Consider the following 23,738-nt stretch of genomic DNA (forward strand, 5'->3'; position numbering starts at 1 on the left):
CAGAGCTGTTTGGTCTCTTATCATGCCCCATGCCCAACATAACTCCGTAGAATCTGTCTTCTGAACAGCCCCGATCAATTCTGGCAAAAGACCAGCAATGGGCTTAGGCTTTTTATTCTTCTGATCATTCCTCTTCTCTTTCTTATGCTGACCTTGCTCAAGAGGAGGGAAATCCCTTTTCTTGTGTGGGGCGCTCAAAAGCCCTTTGGCCTTCTTCCTTGCAAATGTAACACTTGTTGGCATCATAAAGAATTTGTTTTTCTTCATTTGACATATGGGTACGAGACGGTACTCGTCTCTATCTTGCAACAAATTTTGCTTTCATAGGTTGCGAGAAATTTATGAACTTCTTAGGAGATTCCGTCTTGCTGCCCTTCGACTTCGGTGTCTCCTGGTTGGCTACCTCTGAACCCGGAAACTTTCCCCTGCATGAGTGCATAAGCGGTAGTGGCATTCTCAATCAACTGGGACATATTGGAGACCTTGGTCTTTGTGCAATAGTCCTGAATCTCGTTGGGTAGCCTGCAGCAATACCTTTCAATTTGCTCTGACAGCGGTACATGCCTATAAGAATTCACTGGCAGCAGGGCTTCCCAAAACTTCTTCTTGTAGTCTTCCAAATTTCTGCAATTCGCCGCATCTAGCTTATACCAAGCGGTCACAATATCCACTTTGAAAGTGGTGGTTAACCACGTGGCTGAGAACACCTGTTTGAATTCAACCCATGTGGTAGGTGCTCAACCTTGCAAAAGAAAGTTGGTCCACCATTGGAGTGCATTGCCTGGAAATTCTGCATTCTGGGCTGCATGCTGCCCACGTATCTGCCTAGCATTCCAAGCCCTTCTGTGGGCTGTCCCACCATTGCCTGAAAAACTGATCCCCCTCCAAGTATCCTCGATACATCATAAGCTGAGGGAGGACTTGCTATCCTTGATTAACAAAGTGGAAATTATTGGCCTTACCCGCTACAGGGGTGACTGTGGGCATCTCTGGTGGCTGTCCAGTGAAAGATACATGCCTGCGAGTTTTCTTATGCTTCTTCTACTGCACTTTGCATTTGAAACTGGAAAAGGGCATTGCGATCAAGCTCCTTTGCCTCATCTACCTCATCCTAGAATTCCTCAGTGCATGCTCAAGAGAAACAAGTGGTGTCCTACTGTCCTGCTCCTCATCACCCCCACTGATGCTATGCTCCTCCTCAAAACTCTATGGTGCTCTGCCTTCCTCTTGCCCCTCCTGCTTGGAGATGGTCAACGACCGCTCCCGGTCTGACAATCTTGCTGAAATTGATGGCTATAGCAAAAATTGCAATGAAGGTGTCCTTCACCCAACACTACCAAGGCTCACCTCTATAGCAAGATGGTGATATCCCGGCAATGGAACCACTATAACCGGACTTCAAAGAACTAAAGGGCAGTAATCTTCATCTACTCAATCATAAACCTCATAAATAGCCAAAATGCAAGCTTCAGTCACTTAACAATACTTAGAAATAAACTTCAACAACAACAATAGTGAGGCCCCTCCTCAATGAAAACAGTACACAATACTCCCACTGGCCCCAAATGCCATGGCGCCCCTTTCGGTGTATTTATTTAATGCTGAATGGAAATGCTTTACACCGGGGGTTCACCCCTGCACTGTTCCTCTCTATAAATCCTCTGTTTGCCTTCTCGGCATCCAATCCAAGTGCACCATTAGAATCCAAATGGCAAGGCAATCTCAGGCATCCACTTCTGACCTGACCCAACTGATAGGCATCCATGCTCCAAACCACTAGCAAACTGTATCCAAGCAGCCTCAAGAGTTTCACATGCAACACACTGGTCATCTAGCCTTTCCCTAGGCACACCTTTTGCTTCTGAGTGCTGGTTTAGGCCTATGGGGACCAGAAAGGACTCCAAACACAACAAAGACACTGCAGCTAGCTTCAAAATGAGAAACAACAATCAACAGGAAGACAAAAACCAAATACCCGCTGTCCATGGCAAAGGGGCAAGCTCAATCCTAGCACCTATCCCCTAACCAAGCTCCCAACAAGGCGCAGGTGTATCCCAGCCTCAGAGAGAAGAAAGAAAGAACAGATAGAAGCTGGAAGGAGGGCCAGAAAAGAGCTGTAGAGGACAAAAAGCTGCCAGATCTACCTTGAAGTCTCTGTTCCAAGATCTGCGCAAGGAAAACCTCCTCGGAAGTGTGCCCTCCTCGAATCTCATGTCCAGAAAATTCGTACAGCCGCCTGGATAAATGTGCCAGCAGTCCGTACAGCTGTACGACAGCCGTACAGCTGCACGACAGCCATACAACTGCCTCGGGACTCATGCATGCAGCCTCAGGCTGTGTGCAGCAGCAAAAAAGGGGGAGGAAGCCAGCCAAAGCGTGAGGAGTGCAGCCAACAGCAAAAAGAGCAGAAAAGAAACTGAGCCTGACGTTGAAATCTGCCCAGAATGCTTCTGCTAGGCATGGAATGCTCCAGGAGGGTGAGGGGAGAGAGATGGTAGGTGGGTTACACTTGGCCCTTCATTAAAGCTCTAATTCACCTGACCAAGGACAATGTTGGTTGTCCTTGGGCCCAACTTTTAGACCCCTCTCCAGTGCCTTTGCCTTGCCCCTAGGACCTAATGGTGCACTTAGACTTTGCCCCTAGGAACTTTTAGGAAGTTTGCACTTCCTCTAGCCACACTCTCACAGCCAAACTATTACTAGACTTAACCACAGTTAACCCCAGGTTAAGCGTTGGTTGAGTTACAAAATACTTTACATCACTTTACACGTCCCCGTGACATATACTTTAGCATAAATCACCTGGACTATATGTGCATGGCATGCAGGCATGTTAGCTCAAGGATGCCTCTCCGCTAACAATTACCACCAAGCTTCTAAACGAAGATCCTTGACTGCAGGGAGGAGGTCTAGATCTGAGATGCCAGCATCTGCAATTTCATGCAAAATATCATGAAATTGCAAAGCAAAGTATGATTTATAGCTTACTTAAGAAAGGAGTCAATGTAGTAACCTCTTGCTATACTGCTGAGAACCCATTGGTGCAATGCACTGAAGAGTCAGTGGCTAGAGTACTGCACAAGAAGTCAATGTTGGACACAAAAGTTTCTTAGAAGTTGTATAACACTCACTGTCTAGATCCTTCATGAGCAGCAAACTCATTCGCTGTGAGAATTTCTATAGTAGATTGTGCAAGGATGCAATTCCATCTTTCTAAAAATGGATTCCATATGCTGTTTGCATTTCACAGTGAGAAAAGACAACAAATTACTTCGCAGAGAAATGGGAGGGGTTGCAGAACAGCCAAGTCCCAAATCCAAACAATCTTTGACACAATCTAAATAAATGGCTAAAGGTTTCAGCAGAGACCAAAATATATCCAATAATTTTAAAACGAATTTGGAGGAGATGAGAGGACAGTTTTTCAGCATAGGCTATCTTTTCATGAACAGAAATATAGATTTCATTTGACAAGGAAACAGATGTTTTCCTTTGTTGAAGGAAAAATAAATACCTGTACGTCCATGAGAATCAGATCATATTTGTCTCGATCAATTCGCAGAGCTCTGAGACACTGCTGTCCATCACACACAACATCCACTTGGGTTCCGAATTTTTTGAGCTGTTTGCAAGCCACCTTCTGATTCACCAAATTATCCTCGGCAAGTAGTACTTTCAGACCCTTAAATAGGCCTTCGTTGTCAACCTCTACCACATCAAGGGACAACGGCTGCTCAATTACTGTTCCAACAGATGTACTTGTTCTATCTGTCAGGTGCTCGTCCAACCTGGCACTGACAATTTCAGGCCTCTTAGATCTGCTGCTTCCAAAACAGTTCTCTTTTTCCTTATTGTTAGAAAAGACAGCACCGGCTCCACCCCACATCCCTTCTCTATTTGGTAATCCATTGTTGAATGTATGAGCTGGGTATTCTGATCGCATATTACCAACCGAAAAGTGCTCAGCGTCATTTCTATTGATGCTGTGAGTCAATGTCCGCAAACTCACAGATTGGTGGAGATATACTTCTCCCAGACCTGCTGCTAGGCCATTTTCATTCTCATGCTTGCAAACGCTTGGGTCCCCCTTGTCAAAACAAGCAAGAAAATGAAAGGTGCTTCCTATCCCTAACTTGCTTTCAAGCCAGATGCGACCACCCATCATTCCGACTAACCTGACACGTCATAACAGCGAGCATATGAATTTCTAAAAACTGAGGTGAAAAGCATACCAAATGAAGACATTGTTTGCGAAGTAACTAGTTTACAGGAGCATGTTTGAATATGCCAATAATATTGTTGATACCAAACCAAACCACCCATCATTGCAATTAACTTCACATGGCATATCAGCAAGCTTGTAGAATTCTGAAGTATAATGTGTGAATTAGTACAGGATAACGACAATTTACAGGAGCAGATCATAACACATGAGTAAAATTTATAAAACCTTAGCCAGATCATAGCACATGTGAGTAAAATTTGTAAAACCTTAGCCTGACATTCATGGCTCACTCGATTGGCAAATTTAAAGTATTTGACATCCATGTAAACGTTCATAGATCACGTTCATAGATCAGATTTGTTCCATTCTGAGAGTTCAACTGGTCACTCATGCAAGATTAGAGAGGCTAATTACTCTTAGCCACAAGTTAACTTAGACATTAAAGTGACCAGAGCTCTAAGTCCAATCAAGGAAGAGTGGAAGAAGAACGGGCGCACCTTACTATCTAATGGGTGGTCTGATGTTAGGAGGACGAGTATCATCAATATCCGTGTCTCCTCTTGCCTTGCCACACACTTCTTGCATGCCATTGAAGTAGGAAAGACCGACATGGAGGGGTACACCCTAGGCAAGGTCAAGGCACAAATTGGTTGTCTTTGTGACTCGTGAGGCTTAATCTATATAGCATATAGAATAAATTATAATTCTGAAATTTTGAAATTTATCTTTACTCTTTCTACTTGTAAGGGCAGATGAGATACTCAGAATTTTTTAAAAGAGGTGGAATGGATGTGCCAGGCCCATCCATGGTATGGGTGCCCTACTTCATCTCTTCTTTAAGAGACTTGAGATATTTGCAAATGCCACATTGCTTCAGGCGCGAGATGAATATGTCATCCACATATACTCAGAGTAGTACCAGTTAGTTTTGGACACACAGTTGTCCAACTACATGATAATTTAGGTCCCCCTTCTAGTCGTGCAATCTCTAGGAGGTCGGAGGCATGTATGCGAACAATCTCATGGTGAGACAAATATGGATATCCTACTCCTTGCATACGAACACTGGCATTGGGAGTGCTCTCACAGGTAATTATCATTGTAACTTTGTTGCATGATAAATCATAATTGGTCTTAAATTATAGTCTCGACTTTGTAAAAGATTCATTATTCACATGGAATCATGGATGATAAAGTGTTATGCTGCATGCACAATAGGATTGCTGAGCTAGAGCTTGCAAGAGAAATTGAAGCTCCTACTCAATTACTCATACGAAGATTTGAAATAGAGTGAGTAATTCACAGTTGGAGAGGTTGGTTTACTGTCATGCAGACCTCTCACTAGTGAAGAACCTCAAGACTGTGGATGGTCCCATGCAGGTAAACTAAAGAATATGCAGCTCAATTCATAAGTGAAAAGTTCAGCCTCTTATATGCATTGTGAATTGCAGCAGTAAAGACTTATTGCTCATAAGTCTTAAATTTGAATTTTTGATGTAGGTGGACCTTAGGAAGATAGATATCACAAAAAGATCATGAGAGGTCTCCATAGGATGAAGCTGAGGAAGCCTTGTATGCTAAGCTTGCTCAGGAGCTGGAGGCTATTGACCTTTGAGTCACATGGATGAAATCTCGAGGACGTGACGGGCATGGTGGGCCTGGGAGAGGCACTGTAGCTATTAGTCAAGCAAATAAACGTAGGGGAATACCTCAAGGGATGACCGTATCGTCGTTCACCTTGAGAAGAATCTTGTACATCTAGAAGCACAAATAGAGACGGAGGACACAAAGGGAGAGGTGGAGTCGAAGTCAGAGCTAGATCTAGAGCAGACTGACAGTGATGATGCTGAAACTAAGTCTCAAGATTCGGCATTTTTATATAGTGATGAGGACCCTCTAGCATGATGTAGATTCCATAGTTTCATGTTTTGATCATATCACATGATTTATGTGATTATTGATATGCAAGTATGTACTGGACAAGAAGTATTTTGATCAGATTTCATGATGTGTTATCAGACTTCTCTTGGTTTCTTTCCTCTCAATAACTATTTCATAATGTTAATGATGCTTTTGTGTTTCTTTTGCATCTGTGCATGCCATGTGAATAGTTTCCTCCTTTCCTCCCTTTTTTTAAACTTTTTTTTTAAAAAAAGGAGCTCGCACTTAAAAATTTCAGGAATAAAATCTTTTCGAAGCTCGCACCTAACACGCTTTGACGACTACACACCTAAAGACTTGTTAAGCCCTCGTACAACCATGCAGTAGAAACAAACTTCAAAAGAACTGGTCAAGTTGCTCACCTAAAACAGCCGCATCTCTACCTCCTGCAAACTACAGAGACTGCTACTACTGATTGGCAAACTTCAAAGAAACTGGTCAAGTTGCTCACTCTAAAACAGCCACATCTCTACCTCCTGCAAACTACAGACTGCTACTACTGATTGGCTCATGAACCTCCTTTGTGTTTCATTTTGAAGGTGATTCAATGATTTTATCCAGTTGTTTATCCAAGTGAGTTAAATCCCAACCCTCCTATTTTCATTTTGTTCAGTCTATGTATCTTTATTTCTCATCTTTTCATTTAGAAATTAGTGCTTAACAGATGATACGGCCTTGTATGTGGAGGGTTCGGAGGAGAGCCTGGATGCAGTCAGGGAGGCTCTTGAGGTTTATTGCACCGCCTCAAGGGCAAGGGTCAATTGGGACAAATCAATTGGTTTTCTTTCAGTTACTGAGAAGTCCCAGGATATTCTTCGGTGGGGCGCATTGGTAGGCTTCAAGCGGATCCCGAGTAGCCAATCGGCAAGGTACTTGGGATGCCGTGTGGGCATTGACATCTCCGCAGAGCAGTAGATAGCCCCGGTCCTTGAGAGCGTGAGGCGCAAGCTTCTTTACTGGAGCTCAGCCAAACTCTCTCTGGCAGGCGGGGCCTTGGTGGCTAACCAGGTCCTGTTCGCCACAGCCTGGTATATAGCCTCTTGCTGGTGTTTTCACAGGGGTTGCATGGGACAGTTGAGACGCTGGGTGCATAACTTCCTTTGGGCAGGATCAGATGGCACTCGCAACACCAGAGCTAGAGTAGTGTGGCAGACAGTGATACTACCACAGGCACAGGGAGGCCTTGGTATTATAGATTTAGAGATGCAGAGCAGAGCCCTGTTGGGCAAGTTGATAGTCAGGGGTCTCACTCCAAGCATGAAGCCCTGGAAACTTCTCCTGCAGCGCGGTCTCTTGAAGAACCCCCCCCCCCCCCGCACAGGTGGTCAGTGGCAGCCGTCCCACAGGTGGATCTTTTCGAAGGCCCCTCTCACGGGGAAGGGCTCACCCTTGATGAGGAGTCTCTTGAGGGTCTGGCAGCGGATCTCAGGAGGTCTCATCCGAGTCAGCCCCCGGTACACGGAGGAGTTTGCAAGCCAGTCGCTTATCTAGCACCTGGAGGTCAGAGACCAAGATGGTTTGATGCTAGGGCAGTGGCTACACATTGGCTGGTCACAGTGGGACAACGGCCCGGCTCGCTCCCTGGGGACATGGTCTAGACTCCCAACAGAGGTAGAGGCACGATTGGAGGTCCTTTCTCATCTGAGAGGGGCTGGCCAAAGAATGGTGGAGATAGAGGCAGCTATTCCGGACTCTTGGAGGGAGGGGCTGCAGGTTTTCACTCCGGCACACTGGCTAGGACAGTTCTCTAGGACGGATGTACCTCTGAGAATTCAGCCGTGACCGCAGCCGCCAACCACGAGCGCGCAGTTCTATGATGTGGGACTGGGCGGACTACTGCAGCCCTGGATCACAGGGGATCAAGAGATGGACGGGGTGTTAGGCCAGGTGGGTTGGCAGAGGGTCAGAGTAGTGGGACGTTTGGACAAGGAGTGGTCGATCGACCCTTCTGAAGAACTTGCACATGCAGCCTTGTATCACATCACTCAATGAGAAGTACACTTTTATTTTTGTATCCTTAGTTCTCATAGATAAACTATTGCTCTTAGTCCATCAATGTGGGCCTGTGATGTCTTTGTTGGGTGGCACAAGCCATGGCACAATCGGGGGGGGGGGGGGGGGGAAGAGCATCTTTTCCAACACTACAAATATAGAGCACACCACCGAATCACCCCCATTACATACATAAACTTCATTTTGCAACCAATGAGCTAATCATTCCACATCCTTAGAGGACAGTAGAAGGATAGTCACAAAGTCTCTTTATAAATGAAGGAGGGGGGAGGGGGCCCAAGAAGAGACATGTGTAGACCCACACTTTTTTTTGTGGTAATACTATATATTACTGCGTGGGAAACCGCTAAAAGAGGTAAAAACCCACCGTGAAGTACAAAAGGAAAAGGTACAAAAACACACCTGTTGAAAAAGACAAGAGGTCAAGCGACATAAAGACATAAAGACACACACACATACACGTCTGTACATACACAGCATTCTATTTATCAGTTAAAAAAGCTAAAGTATGACACATTGCAAGACACACACTACTCAGAAACAATAATAGAACACCTCCAATTGATTGTGAGGAAGCTCTCCAAGACCATGGCAATCTTGGCGAGACAGAAGAAGAGATCTCCTGAAGTAGGTGAAACAAGAGACATCAGCAGTATGAAAGATAAGGTGATTCCCTGCCATATAGATGGTCCACAGAGCCCATAATCTCATCCAAGGAAGGGTATATTATCTAGTGGTGAAACTGTAGAAAACAACCAAAAGTCTTGACCGAATCTTTAACCTGGAAATCTGTTGCATATACATGTCAAGAGATTGTGGAGGAGCTGACGAGCAGTGGGACAAAAGCATCGCATGTGGGGAACCATTTCCTGTGTTCGAGAGCTTCTACAATCCGGTGATGCAATGCGCTTGCCGGCTAAGAAAACCCCAACCTGCAACACTCCCACAACACATCTCTAGAGAAAGCCCTTTTGTTTCAAAGGAAGATTAGTTTTCCAAATATGTGAGAGCACATCGCGCCGCCACCTTTCAAGCTTATTTAGATCTGCCATGTTGCTGAATTTATGGAGGGGGCAATAACAAGCGATATGCTTTTGCAGCATAAGGGAATGACATAGCAAAGGGTAGAGTTGAGGCCTCCCTTAACAAATACCAATCATCTAGTCTCTCTTGGCTTTGAAGAGGAGGCACAGGCTGTAATGGGACAAGCGATTTCACTAGCCTATGCTGCATACCCAATCTATGCCGTTGCTTCACTTCAAGGAAGGAGAGTAGCATGCCATATTAGTTTCTAATGTTATTCAGGATGATGGCTCTATGCTTCCCTTTTCTTTGGCAGCCACACAGTATGGTTGGGTTCTCATTATCGTACTTTGTGGCAGCAAATCACTTGTATGCTTTCACCTTTGGTCCCAATTCCCCCTTTGGAACTCCAGGATAGATTAAAGGATTGGACTCTGACTTCCCTTGGGTCCTCCGCTCGTCCTTTGAGGCTATCTCAAATTATTGTGCCTGCATTATACAAAATCCTTTTGCCTCAACCCTGGGTTTCAGAAAAGGGTAATTCTATTTGGCGATTGAATCGGCCAGCTAAGTGGTGGATGAGCATACAAGCTTCCACTTCGGCAACACATTCTTTTATGGCGAGTGCTTTTGGGAATTTCTGGACAGTTACTAGCCCATAGGCACATTGCTCCTACTTTATGTCATCAATGTCTGACCTCTCAGGAGATTGTGCCTCATTTATTTTGGCATTGCCCGTCTTCTCGGCAGTTTCTGGATTCTCTTTGACAGCGGCTACGAGCAAGATTCCCAACTCTTCTCTTCGGGAAATTTTTTTTGGCTTTTTGGCTTTCATCCACAGCGACCGAAGTTTCATCTTTTCTTTGTTTGGTTCGCTATTGGGCACTTTGGACTTTATGGACAGACCCCAATTGTAAAGTCTTTGGTGATCCTAATTTTTCTTTGTTTGCTTACTTTAAGAGTTCTCTGCAGCAATCTTTCTTTGATTGCTTGCAGACTCGCCAGATAGATTAGCATGTATATTTGGCTTATACTAACATCTTCAGTTGATGTATTTTCTAGCGCCTCTTTTCTGAGGTGACTATTCTTGTAATATAATCAATCAAAGTTTTCACTAAAAAAGTGTGTGTGTGTGTGTGTGTTTTGGGGAGGCGGGGGTCCTTCAGGCCCAGTGCTGTGTTCTTCTCCTCTCTGTTCCTCTCCTACATTCTCTCTCTACAGCAATTCACTTTTCAGCCCCATTGTTGAGTTTCTATTGCACTGTTCGAAGTTTCCCGCTACGAGTTGGAGTCCATCCCCTCATGCAATTTACCCCAGCATGCTGCGATTGATTTCCCTTGAGGCGATTTGAGTTCCAGACACTTCTATGGCACGTTTCATGAGCGTGAATTAACAAAACAGCTGGAATTTGACTACGAGGGCTGAGTTTGTGGTTGGTTAAGGTTTCAGGTTCCCCAATCGAAGAGGGCATGCATTTTAGTTCCACTGAAGGGCTAAGCTGATGAGACTATGCTATAGAGGCTAGGGAAGAACTGACACCATGAGAGGAGCATTCTTTATAAAGCTATAGGGACTAAATCTGCTGCTGAGGGACTGAGTGCTGCTACTGGTCTATGGCTTGTGGTTGCCTCTGGAGCTGAAGGGACTGCTGCTGGAGATGCTATACTATCTGCTGCAGGAATTGGAGGTGGAGCTAATGCTGAAACCCCTGAAACTGTGCATGTACTGGATGATGGAGAAATGGGAGCAAATGGCTCCTCTTATAGGGCTGGGCTGATGTCAGCCGACTGCTGCAGACTATCCGAACTGCTTCTGGTCCCCCACTGCTGTCTGCACTCACCCGCCATGTCAGCCTGTCTGCACCACTGTTCTGCTCTTCCCTGCTCTCTGCTCCAGACTGTCTGCAGGCTGCCATACAGACCAACATCAGCCTATACGTGCTCCGTACTGCTTGCTGACCTGACATACCTGCTATACTTGCTACTGTGGACTGCAGGGCCGCAGATGGCCGTGACACGACCTCTAGCCTCTTCAAATTTATACATGAATGTGGAGATTTACGCAAATCATCTGAAGGACTTGCCTATGTCTATGCATAGATGCCAGCACATTTGCTTCCAAAATACTGAGTTTTTATACTTTCACAGTAGGCATGCCACTAAAAATGAGGACCTTTGATGAGAAGGTGGCTATTCAAGGATCACAGAATACAGATAGAGATGAGTAGTCATGGAAACAATACCTTTCAACGATGCTTAGGCCCAAACCCGTTCCTCCATACAACCTTGTCGTGGAGCTATCTGCCTGGGAAAATGCCTTGAAAACCTCTTTCTGCTTTTCCTCACTGATGCCAATGCCAGTATCACTGACCGAAAACAGGAGAGTCAACTTCCTGTCATCCTCCTCCTTGCCTTCACGAAAACCCCCACTTTGAGTAGGACTTGTTTCCTTACAACCAGATATTCGGAGGTTTGAAGAACCTCTCACTACGTCAGAAAAAGATGCCCGACGACTATTTCGATAGTCACTCATAGATCTTTCACCAGTTGCAGAAACAGTGCCTCCCTCTTCTGGAGACGGCTCCTGACTCATCCCATTTTGCAAAGATGTTTTCACCAAGCATTTGGAATCATTCCTATTGAACCTGCTGGATCGTCTGTCACACTTTTCATTAGACAGGCTTGAATGCATGCTTCCTCTGCAAATACACTCTTCTGAATATTCTTCTTCATATAACTTGGCCGAGAGAAAGACGGATCCTGCTTGGGTGAACTTGATAGCATTGCCAACTGCAAAACACATTGCCATCAAAACTTCAGCTACAAGATCAGTATGCAGAAAGAGATGACTGTTGGTGTTTCTATGCCATTAAATAAAAGAAAACAATACATTAGTAATTTCCTATAATCCTGATGCATTTGATTGATTAAATAAGTCAGTATAAGCCAGTAGCCATGTGATGCACTCAGTTTCTACTTTCTTCAAGAACCCTCGAAGATCAAGGATGCTCTCTTTCTGATCAATTAAAGTCAGTCCTGGTTTGATACTTGGCCTGGCCTTGTTATCCTGCAACTTCATACTACCCATTACTTATACATATCTATCTGACTGTGGGAACATGCCAAGCCTTTAGTTTTTATTTGGGGTGAAGAAAACTATCAAGGCATGTTAGTTTCATGTCTATTGTATTGCACAAAGTAACTTCACAAACCGCACCATAAACCTTATATACAAAATGTTCTTACAATGTCTTTACCTGTAAGATGCAACAACCATTAGCTCTCCATCATCAAATATTATCGTATGACATAAGTCAACAAACACCACCAACAAATTAAAATGGTAGTTCACCTATTACTCTATTGCCTATTGTAAGTCTTTTAAATAAATAGATACACATCTAGGCTCATTCAATTTGGGTATGTTCCAACAATGCTAGCAATTCATATGCCAGTCACATCTAATATATGCTTCCACCATCTAATAGTCCCTTTTACTCTCCTTTACATAGGAATTTTGTTCCTTTCCCTTTGGCTGCTCTTATTTTGGTATTGTAGTTTCTCGTCCTCCTCCTCCGATTCGTCTTCTTCTTCTTCTTCTTTGTAGTACAATTTAAGCTAGATATGTAATAAGCAGTTGTCAAAAGGTAAGAGCATACCAAGATTAAGAATACATTGTTGCAACCGTCCAGCATCACCAACTAATTGCCCAGGCACTTCTTCAGAGACTTCCCATGATAGATCCAGCTGCTTTTGTCTTGCTCTAACCTGCAAGTCAAATAAATACTTTAGAAGAATCCTCTCTCTCTCTCTCTCTCTCTCTCTCTCTCTCTCTCTCTCTCTCTCTCTCTCTGTGTTCGCACCTGCTTTGCTGCCTCCCTTCTGCTTGCGTCTGCCTCACTCTCCTGGCTGAGCAGAGCTCCATGGCTCAGCAAAGGGATCAGCTTTTAAAGCTTGGGGCAGCCCAAGCCGCCGCCACGGCTCGAACAGCGCCACCATTTCTTAAAAAGACTTAGCCACCACCATGCTGAAGCACCTATCGCAGCAGCCCATATACCACGCAGAAACTCGTCTCTCTCAGCTCACCTAGCTCAACAGGACCCACCCAGCTTGAACCATGCTCAGCTGCCGCTTAGCTTGATTCATCACTCGGCTCGACTTGGGTTTGTAAGTTTGGACAGTTTCATCTGCTCAGGTCGACCCTCGCTCAGCTCACAGGGTGCATATCCAGCTTGACTGCTCAGCTTCTATAGCAGCTCATTTTTTACCTGGGCGCTATGGCTGAAAGAAGGTAAAGTCGTTTGCTCAGGTGGTGGCTTCCCCCTCATTGCCTCGTACTAGAATAAACACACACGGTCTAAGTCTGCAACAGCAGATTCGGAACCTCGAACAGGAAAACCAGCATCTCCAAAAACTCATGGCAGACTTACAAAAGTGTCTATCCGCTCTAGTGAATCAAGAGACAAGCAACTTGACTCTCATTGAATTAGCGAATCAATACATCAATGCATGAGTAACCCCCCTCTGATTGTTCTGAGGTGGTCGAGATCATAGTTGGGTCCGTACGTGTATGGAATCGATGTTGATAAGTAAATAGGTTTTGGAGGTGGATGCCCACTTTTAGTGGCTCCGCTATTTAGTCTTTATATTGTATCTCCGTTTTTTCAGTCTCAATAGAACTTTCTGTCTCCAAGGCACAAGGGCAACGAGCTTTGGGACAGGTTGGATCCCGGAGATAGCAGTACCACATCTTCACTCTACAGGCCATCATCGAGAAGGCGAGATCGAGGTTCCAACAAGTCTATGCTTGCTCAGTAGACTTTCAGAAGCCTTCGACACAATTCCACAATCTCATATGATTAGAAGACTTCAAAATATGTAGATCCCAGGAGTCATGATCTATGGGGTAAGTCTACATGAGTCAAAGGGAGAGTACGTGCCCTCGGAGGCCTATCAAATTGGATTGAGAGCACGATTGGAGTGAAGCAAGGATGCCCCCTCTCATCGACACTTTTGATGAGATCACAACCTTCCTTGACCGCCTAGGAGGTGAGGGGTCAATGCTTGCTGACCTGATGATATAGATAGTATTATACAAAGATGATATACTCCTCATACCCTCCTCAACATCAAACTTATACAAAGACATCGAGGCAAGACTTGATAGTCAACCTTGGTAAGACCTTGATTTTCAATACCTCACAAGCAGTACTACATCAACACAACTTCACTCAACAAGGAAAGCCGGCGTAGATTGTGCAGTCCTAGATGACTCTAGTGCCAATCTCAATAGTCACTACATTGGTCTGGAGTGGTGTCATGGCAAACTGTGCTTGTACTATCTGATGACGGACTCAAGGCTTACTCCAAATCATCCGAGATCCCATAATCATCTATAGCCTCAAATCTCTTCCAATTAGTTGTCGAGAGAAGGGTGCTACATACATGGTTGTCGGCCTCACTAGTGTATTAGTCAGCCATCCCTTCGTCAGAGGTCTTGGAAGTATGCTTAAAAGCATTGTCGCCCCAGAGCTCCCTGACCTCTTGTAGGCCATGCCTTGGCTGCATGAATCATCATGAAAATTGGTCCTGTGAAAACCGCCCCTAGGTAATTGTAGATGACTAGCAAATAGAGGAGTTTGCACAACCCCGTATGCACATATATCTAGATGGCTTTCCAATCAAGGTATTCAGATGGATGCGCCATCCCCCATAGTCCCACGAGATGAGATCAACCGTATCATACGGTTGGATCTACTATAACTCCATACGTCATGGATTTGACAGGGAAACGAGTTTCCCACCAAGATCAAGTTCTATCACGATCAATTCCTAAGAGTATCAAAGGATGGAGTGATTATCAGACTCCAGTACCTTTGCGGCTACTTCAGTATTAATCTTTCAAGAATCCCACCCTCTTCACAGGAAGAGATCGATAGGTAGCCTGTAATGTGGATCAATCTCATACTTGATGATCATGGCAGACCTCTTGGTGCTTTTGGTTACATGTAGTGGTCCATATGGGAGAGAGGACCTGCTTCCTCTATGGACTCTTGGAAGGACTTCGAAAACCTTCTGAATGATCATAAGCTTCAATTGGTACGTCGCCTCAGAGGAAGTCAAAGAAGAACTGAGAAGATTGATGCAACCTTACCCTTGGACTAGGTTCTCACATATGGCAGGCCTTACCTTTGCTCTAGATGGGGTGGGGCTTCTACTAGGGTAGGCATCCCGCTTCAGATCATAGGGCTTTGACAAGGTTCACATGGGGATGTCATGGTATTTAATTTTCACTCTAGGGACGGGTTATCCAAATCCAAGCATGTGGTTATCCTTGGGACATTGTCTTTTATCCTGTCAGAGTTTTGAGTCATGTGGAGCATTGTTTTTTGACTTCAGGTTGGTACCTAGACCCATGCCCAAAGAACATTCCCTTGGGTTCATAGAGGACTTGGCTTTATGGAGGTGTCCCCATAAAATATTTGGGTTGGGACCCTGGGGGAGTGGGACCGGATTGAGGTAGGGAAACAAGAGAAGAGCCTCCCTTTCTTCCACTACACAGTTAGCAATTCGAGGAGGTTTTTGCTCAGTCTTAGGAGTTAGAAGCCCACCAAACTTTTCAGATTCCATTGGTGTTGCAGAAATCTTTTCGCAAAAGACTCTGGACACCCTTCTCACACTTTGGCCAATATTTGGATAGACAGTGTACACATGCTGATGGCCATTTGGTTGAGAACACAGGGATCTTCCCAAGCAGCCTCTGCCAAGAGGACCCAGAGAGTGGAGAGGCTCCTCTTTTTTCTCGGATTCCACCATAGATTTGAGGTGACATTTTCAGCTTCAACCTTGAAGCTTAACGGCTCATCTTGATGAGCAGGTTGTTGAGCCACTAAGGGTATTTTGTTTTTCATGATATTCATGGTGTATGCACTAGGGGCTTTTTTCCTGCTTAATAGAAGTCTTTTTATTCGGGGGAAAAAAACTTTAACACTACAGCCATACAAAAGTCCTTTGAAATTGAGTATTTCTTAGTGCAGCATTGTCTTCACCCATAACCTTGTGATAAAGTTGTGTGAGACTCTTTTCCTAAACCTCCCCTCTCAAGTTGAGCACACATACAATGGATACTCACCACTAGGCCTTAGACTAGAGACCTAAGGCACAGTCATAACATCATATTAGTCTTTCAACCCCATCGGGAAATTTTTCAAATAAAATTCACCTTATAGGTTAGATTTAGTCTTTTAAAAATTATTTGCCTTGGCCCTTTCACATAGATCATCTCATACAAATCAAATTGATAAAGATTGAAAATCATTGCCAGAAATTAGTATTCCTTTTTCTTGGCTGCTTTAGTTCTTTTCGTTGTTTCACGAGACTTTAGTAGCTGTGGTAGATGCTTTCTTAACCAGACAATATTTACTCAAATGGAGGTCTAATATATTTAAAACATAATCCCTCTTTCTTTGCCTTTTAATTAACCTCATAGATAAACATTGGGCCAATGTTAGATGCTTGAATTCTCCTACTTGTGCATCATCACAAAGAGATTTCCTAAAGTATTATTTCAATCAAGTGGGGCATATAGCTTCCACATTCAACTTAAGAAGTGAAATATACCTTTGTAAGACTAGAATATGTCCAATTGAACAAATTCAGATTTTGAAATAAAAGACTAAAGATATCTAAAGTTTCAACTTAAGAAGTTGAAACTTTAGACACCCTTCTATTATCTGTCTTGTGATTGCATCCATTTCCCCAAAGAGTGGGACAGGTTGAATAATTCATGTCTTATCCTTATGGGTAAGTGATTCATATTCTTTGAGCTATAAAGACAAAGTCTCACCAATTCTTGTTGAGCCACGTCCTTGAACATAGACTCTACCGGATCAAGCATCACATTGTCATGGGAGTTCAATTTAATACCAATTTCATCGTCACATATGTCCAACCCTTGTATACAGAGAAATATTATTTCAAACCTGGCCGATCTTGGGTATTAAGAGCATAAACCATGTTACTCCTGTTTGACATTATCAACACATGGGTATCCTCTAGTAACACCCTACTGGACCTGAACACCAAATGGGTTGTACCTCACATCTATGAGGTGAACTTATTGTCATACCCTACATAATTGTCCCTAGAAGATTTCATGAAACCCTCCTCCTCATATTCTCAATTATCTTGACCAAGAAGAGTTCCTCAATGATGAGGTTGGCAGCCTCTCATTTGTTCTCTCCCTTTGACTTGTCAAAATCTTTCTTTTTTAAGTCCGCCTTCTTATTTCGGCAATTCTTGGCAAGAGAGTCCTAGCTTCACATAGTAGAAGCACTTCTTCCTTTCCTTAAAATCTCTCCAATATCTTCTTCGGAGTCTCCATCAAATTGAGGCTTACCCTTGGCGAGCTTTAGCTCTAGAGGAGTATGCCGAGTAAAATCTTGGAAACCCGAGACGAATCCATTTATTGACCCATTGCCGAGAGCTGGTCCCTTACCATCTTTCCCCTTGTCCATCTTCATGTTGTAAAGTTCGATCTCGAGGTCAAGGAAGAGCTTTGACTACGTGTTTAAGCTTGCACATATCCTTCACAATGGTCCATGCTGAAGCACCGTATTCGCAAGCTGAATATGCGGGAGGATTGAGTTTGTAGTCATGCCAATGATTATGGCTAGGGCCTTTGCATCACACAGTATCCAATCTTTAACATGATTCGCTGTGTCACCACTACCTCAGCAGCATTCTTTATGTCCTAGGGCCTCACTCTACTGCCATCATCTCCCAAATCATCCTCACCACAAGGTGGCTTTAAATCTTCATCGTAATTTATACCATCAAGCTTTTCTGCTTCAAAAACTATCCAATGTTGTACATTGCTGAACACAGAGTCGCCTCTTTCTCGTGAGAATCTCCTTTCTTCAGTGCTGGGCGTGTATCACAAGAGACATCCATAGACGAGTCTCTCATACCATCAAGTGCTCTTGCCGGCAAAAAACAAACGCAAACTCTTTCCAAAACACACCCACCAATATGTTGTAAATGAACCAACATATACACTGATGAGCAAAAGATATAACAACAAAGTACAACCTCAACAAATGATGTATGTGGAGCATGATCCTTTTTTCAGAGGTGGCTTTTTAGCTGTGCTTTGGACCTAGGCATGTTTATACCCATGTTATAAAAGGGGGCAAGGGGGGGGTCCCCCCATTACAGTCGCCGAGAGATTCCAAGGGGTCAGTATGAATTGTGTGGTCAGAATTTTTTACCACACAATTCTGACCACCCCTATAGCATGAATTGTATGGTCAAAATTTGTAAAAAGGAGTGTGGCTCACATAGCATGAGCGCAGTCGATATACTGCTTGTATCTTGTATCTTCTTGCGGGCTGGATATATTGTGTACTTTATGCATTCAGCTTCTCACATTGTTGCTCCGTTATAGCATTGCTCCTAGCAAAAAAAACTCAATATATTCGTTCTGGGAGAGTATAGTTCTAAGTAGAGCACAAACCCCAACAGGTGCTGGGTAAAATATAGCAATGATGCTGTGTCAAGGCTGGGGGAGATGAAGGCTGCTGCTGCTCAGCGTATGCTCCTGCATGCCTCTTAGCAATAGGGTTTCAGTTGGATGCACAAAGTTCAATCAGAGGTAAAAGCCTCCCTTTTATAGGGCACTTTAGCTCTAAACCTGGGCCACCAGGTTCAGCCAACCAGCCAACCAGATCTTGACCAGATCCAACTTGGTCCGTGAACAAATCAACCAACCTGGTTATAGCATTGACCCAACCAGCAAGTCAACTCTACTTGTGAATTTTGCTTACTGAACAGGTCAGTCCTCCATGCCTTTCCAAGCACCTACATCTGCTGCTGCAAACTTGCTCTCGATCTGCTACTCCTATTGGTTGCAATCTGCAACCTTAATCTGCTCACAGTCACCTTTATCTGAGGACTGCAGTAGTTGCTCACCGCTGGGCCTAACCTACAGATCTACTGTCCCTTTGTCCACCTAAAAGAGGGCTCATAGGTGGGGTCAGTGATCTCTAGCATATCAAATATGCATGATGCTCATCTATATTTCTGCCCAATCGGCCCTCTTGTAAACCCTTAGGCTTTCTCAATTGTGGCATTCTCCTACAATTTGTATGTATTTTGCACTTTTAAATACAGTTCAACTCTCAACAAAAGCATTCCTAGACCAATCCTCTTTGGCCCTCTTGGAAACCCCTTACGCTTTCACAATTATAGCATTCTCCTACAATTTGTTTCTCTCAAGTCTTATTTATTTTGCACTTCTAAATACATTTTAACTCTCAACAACAGCATGCCTAGACCAATCCTCTTTGGCCCACCCACACCACTATTGTTTACCCAAATCCTTCAAGTGGGTCAGGTACATATTGCGGAGAACCTTCCAGTAGCTCTGTGACACAATTGATTCACCATGTATCTCGCCTTGGTGGGAGGGGCATTTCTGCATGTCCTACTGTTCCCGCAAATATTGCACACAAAGTTATGAGAAAGGATATGCATCATTTTCATTCCATTGATGCAGTACCACAAGAGGAGGATTTTACATAGGATGAGACTATGATTGAGGATCAGCTTCCATGGCTCTTGGTAATCCTCAGACATAGCACCAAACAAGAAGGCATCTGACAAAACCCATGCATATCTTGCTAACCTTAAGCTTAAAAAATTGAGCACAAAAGAGTAAGACACAATCATGTATCTTATCAATAACCTTGTTACAAAGGCAAAAAATGGTGACACTTAACTACAAAGAATTGTCATGCGCAAAGCAATTAATTCTAACTTGAATAAATTCAAAACACCTATGACAATTTTCAGACTTGTGCCTACACTCGATTTTTTTGGACAAAGCCACTGCATTCCTAGACAAATATCAGCTGGTTTAATGTTTAAAGAGATCAAAAAATGAACCCTTTACTCAAGATCAGAAGCGTAATATAGCAAGAGCTTACTTGAAGCATCTTCATGGTTGAACCAATTGTCTCCGATAGGTTAAAGGGAACATGCTCAAGCTCCAACCGTCCAGCTTCAATCTTTGCCAGGTCAAGAATTGCATTTACAATGTGCAGGAGACAATCAGCTGACTGTGAAACAGTTTCAAGATGCTCCCGTTGTTCGTCTGTAAGATCTGTGTCCAAGGCCAGTGATGCCATTCCTATAATTCCATGAATTGGAGTTCTGCATGCATTCCATGCAGTATTAATTTGAGCTTTATACCCGCAAAATTGATAACATATATTTTCCATCCACTATGCGATGCAGAAGATCAACCTATCTGCTCTATGGTGAATTTAGATCGTCACCTTATCTCATGACTCATGTTGGCAAGGAATTCAGACTTTGCCTTGCTTGCTTCTTCTGCTGCTGCTTGAGACACCTGTAGCTCCCGATTAGCTTTCTCTAGTTCCTTAGTCCTATCACGCACCTGCAAGAAAAATGCCACAAGCAGGGTGTCAGGGAAACTGACAAAAACCTATACAGCCCACCCTTGCAGGTCATTTGCCTGAGGTATTACAAGTGCAAAGTTTTTTTAAGTTTCATTGTCGTTAGGACATTCAAAGAAATTGTGTAATCACTGACAAGCTACAAGAAGAATGGATTGACAAGGATGGGTAAATGCAATGCTTCTTAAAATAAACTCAGAACCAAAGAACCTATGATACCAGAGGACCGGGTGCATAAGGCTTTACCTTCAAACCCTGAGTGTGCATGTGCATGTATGTGGAGGCTTTGTGTGTACAGGAGAGGGGGAGGTGGGCACAACACCCAAACTCGTCAAGCAAAAAGTGACTCTTGACCATATTATAGCCTACCCACATGTTTACAAACCATACTCCATCCTATGCAGCAGAACCAGCTACTCCTTCAAGTCGAAATCAAGAGAATGCATGAAATTAAGACACTACAGAACAGTCCTTGTTGAAAAGTGATCAAAACCCAAAACAAAAAGTCGCCAGATCCTAAAAAGCATTGGCTTTGAACTGCCTTCATTGAGCAGCGTTTTTCATCTCTCTTATTCAAAGCAGTTCCTACATGTTTACTGCTGTAAAACTTTGTCATTGCACAAAAGGCATTAGGATTCTAAAGACAAGTTCAGAAGAGGAAGTAGCCACATTATTGCAAAGAGAGATTATCTTTATTAAACCCTTGAATTTTGCTTTCAATTAAAAGAATATGAGCAGCTACTAGCTCTTCAATAACCTTCATTTTATAATATGCTATTTAATGCTTCTTGATAAAACGATCGATATATCAATTTCTGCCAAAGCATATGCATCCTGCCAGCTTAATTTACTCATCTGCATGTTTTTCCAGCTGATGAATGGTACTCCATCCAAACCAGAGTACAAACTATAGAGTAAGGCAGATGCTATTAAAATAAATGCAATTCATCAGAAATATCGTTGTAACTGTGTGACATAATAGAGTCTTCAGTCGTACACTTGCACTATTTCACATGACACTGTACCCACAAGGTCTCCTGATTTCGTCTAAGTTCTGATGCAGTTTGCAAGAGAATAGACATCCATATCTGTATCTGAACGTAGTCAATGGCGCTTTACAAAGGCTCCTGAGAATGGGCATCCATACCTGAGACTCCAGAGTAGAGTTCATGCCATTCAGCTCTTTCTCCATTTGCTTTCGATCATGCACTATTGCTGCCAAAGTGATTGCTACTGTTGCTAATACACACACAAACATCTCAACCTGCAACAAGATCAAAGACATTACTCTCCCTAGCTTGAATTTTGGAGACATCTAGCATACTAAAAACTTTCGTTGATTTGATGAATCAGTATCCACTTTATAATGTTAAAAAAGTGTGCCTCTGAACTATATCTCACTGATGCAGGATAAAGTTCATGTTTTATGTTAATCAACAGATTTGAGGCATTCAACTTGCAGCATAGTTGGAAGCAAACATGCAAACGGAAAACATCTTTCTCAAAAACGTTTTTATCAGGAGTGGTGCTGAAACAAATGCATAACACTTTTTATGTTAGGGCTCCACCATTCAGGCATGAAAATTCACAGCAAGCAACAATCATCACAATTCCTGGTTGAAACTTCAAAATGGATATTAAAATATAGACTGTAGATTATACAATACTGCAATCAACATGCTATAATCTATCAACTTTCAGCCTTTAGACTTTAACAATTCGTACATGAAAAACAGGCTTTAAAGGTTAAAGTGGAAACTTACCCAATACCAGCTAAAATGAAAAACCACACTTTAAATAAAACCCTGCATCAGGTGCATGTTGCTTCAAGACAGTGTCCTACATTTTGATGCGTTAAGCAAAGTTGGGCAATCGTGGCCTTAGCATGCAAGATAGAAATTTTGCGGCATTTTTAAAAACGTTTGCTTCAGGTAGCAAACATGTTTTGTTGGTTTGCAGATCACAAAACACCAAGCAAGAATGAAAGTGAAAGAAGAAAGTGAATAGGAAAGGTAATTGAAGGAACTGTTGCATTGCCAAGCGCATCATAGAATTCAAAAAAAGCATTAAGCTTCTGTCAACAGGAAAATCCCTTACTCCATGAATATTCCATCTTCGCCATAGTTGTAGCATTTCTTTTTTAAACAAACATACAGTTAAATGGATTCTGTTTTTGCTTTTCATGTGTACGGTACACTGAGCAGGCTACAAACTAACCATGTAGTTGAAGCAGGCAAAACAAGTGCTAATGACACATTTTCACTGAGATAGGTATTGGAAAATGTCAACTGAGAGAACTCCTCTAGATTTTTGCAGCCCATGTAGTTACTTCTCAAACTCTTTATGATGCTACATATACCTAGATTAGTCCAGGAACACGCCCAAACTCATTCTCTAAAACCACAACATAGTGTTGTTTCAATCTCATGATAGTCACTCGTAAGATTGAGAACCATAAACTCCATCACGCATAGCAGGGACTAGCTACTATGACATCCCAACTGACATCAGCACCCAATAGTGAGTGTAGACCATAGTATAAACATATGCTCTCACACATACAAATCCACACACCCACACATACTTGAGCATCCATTTATACAAAGTCTTCGTACCAAGATGCTGTCGGCACTCTAGAGGTGAAGGGCAGACTCAGGCATGACAAAGGCTAGCACTAGAGGAGAAGGTTTTATCCTAGAGTCTTCATGTCCAAGCCTAAAAAATCAAATATCGGAGTTCTTATTTCAACTTAACTTGAGTTTTGAGGATAATTATTTATTGGTCATATTAAGTATCACATCTCAAAGTAAAGAAAACTAAAGAAGAGTTTAATCATGTAATGTATGAGCAAAATAAGATGAGCGTCTAGGATAGCACTAAAAAGGATGAGAGGAGGAGAACATAAGCCTCACCTCCACTCATTTGTAGCCATGGTTTGATGTGACATCTCAACTTCCTAAGCTACCCTCACTCTGCTGCTTCCTCTCTTCTACTGCCCTTCCCCCAACTATGTTCCCTCCTCTGCATCCTCCCCGTCCTCTCTATTACATTGATATCAAA

The 23,738-nt window shown here is 43.2% G+C and overlaps 1 protein-coding gene across 2 annotated transcripts in view; it reads right to left on the reverse strand.

Moving 5' to 3' along the window:
• LOC147883120 (osmosensing histidine protein kinase SLN1-like) overlaps positions 1 to 23,738 on the reverse strand; it is a 52,429-nt gene that overhangs the window by 21,235 nt on the left and 7,456 nt on the right. For both annotated transcript variants that reach the window (XM_087399216.1, XM_087399215.1), the window contains exons 4-9: positions 21,826 to 21,942; positions 20,538 to 20,659; positions 20,187 to 20,412; positions 12,861 to 12,969; positions 11,445 to 11,991; positions 3,515 to 4,175 (exon numbers count right to left, since the gene is read on the reverse strand). In XM_087399216.1, coding sequence (XP_087255342.1) covers positions 3,515 to 4,175; positions 11,445 to 11,991; positions 12,861 to 12,969; positions 20,187 to 20,412; positions 20,538 to 20,659; positions 21,826 to 21,942 — 1,782 coding nt within the window. The remainder of the gene's footprint in view (positions 1 to 3,514; positions 4,176 to 11,444; positions 11,992 to 12,860; positions 12,970 to 20,186; positions 20,413 to 20,537; positions 20,660 to 21,825; positions 21,943 to 23,738) is intronic.

The sequence above is a fragment of the Dipteris shenzhenensis genome, chromosome 28 (genome assembly GCF_047967505.1).
Source record: "Dipteris shenzhenensis isolate YYH24624 ecotype China chromosome 28, Dip_SZ_1.0, whole genome shotgun sequence".
Classification (NCBI taxonomy): Eukaryota; Viridiplantae; Streptophyta; class Polypodiopsida; order Gleicheniales; family Dipteridaceae; genus Dipteris; species Dipteris shenzhenensis.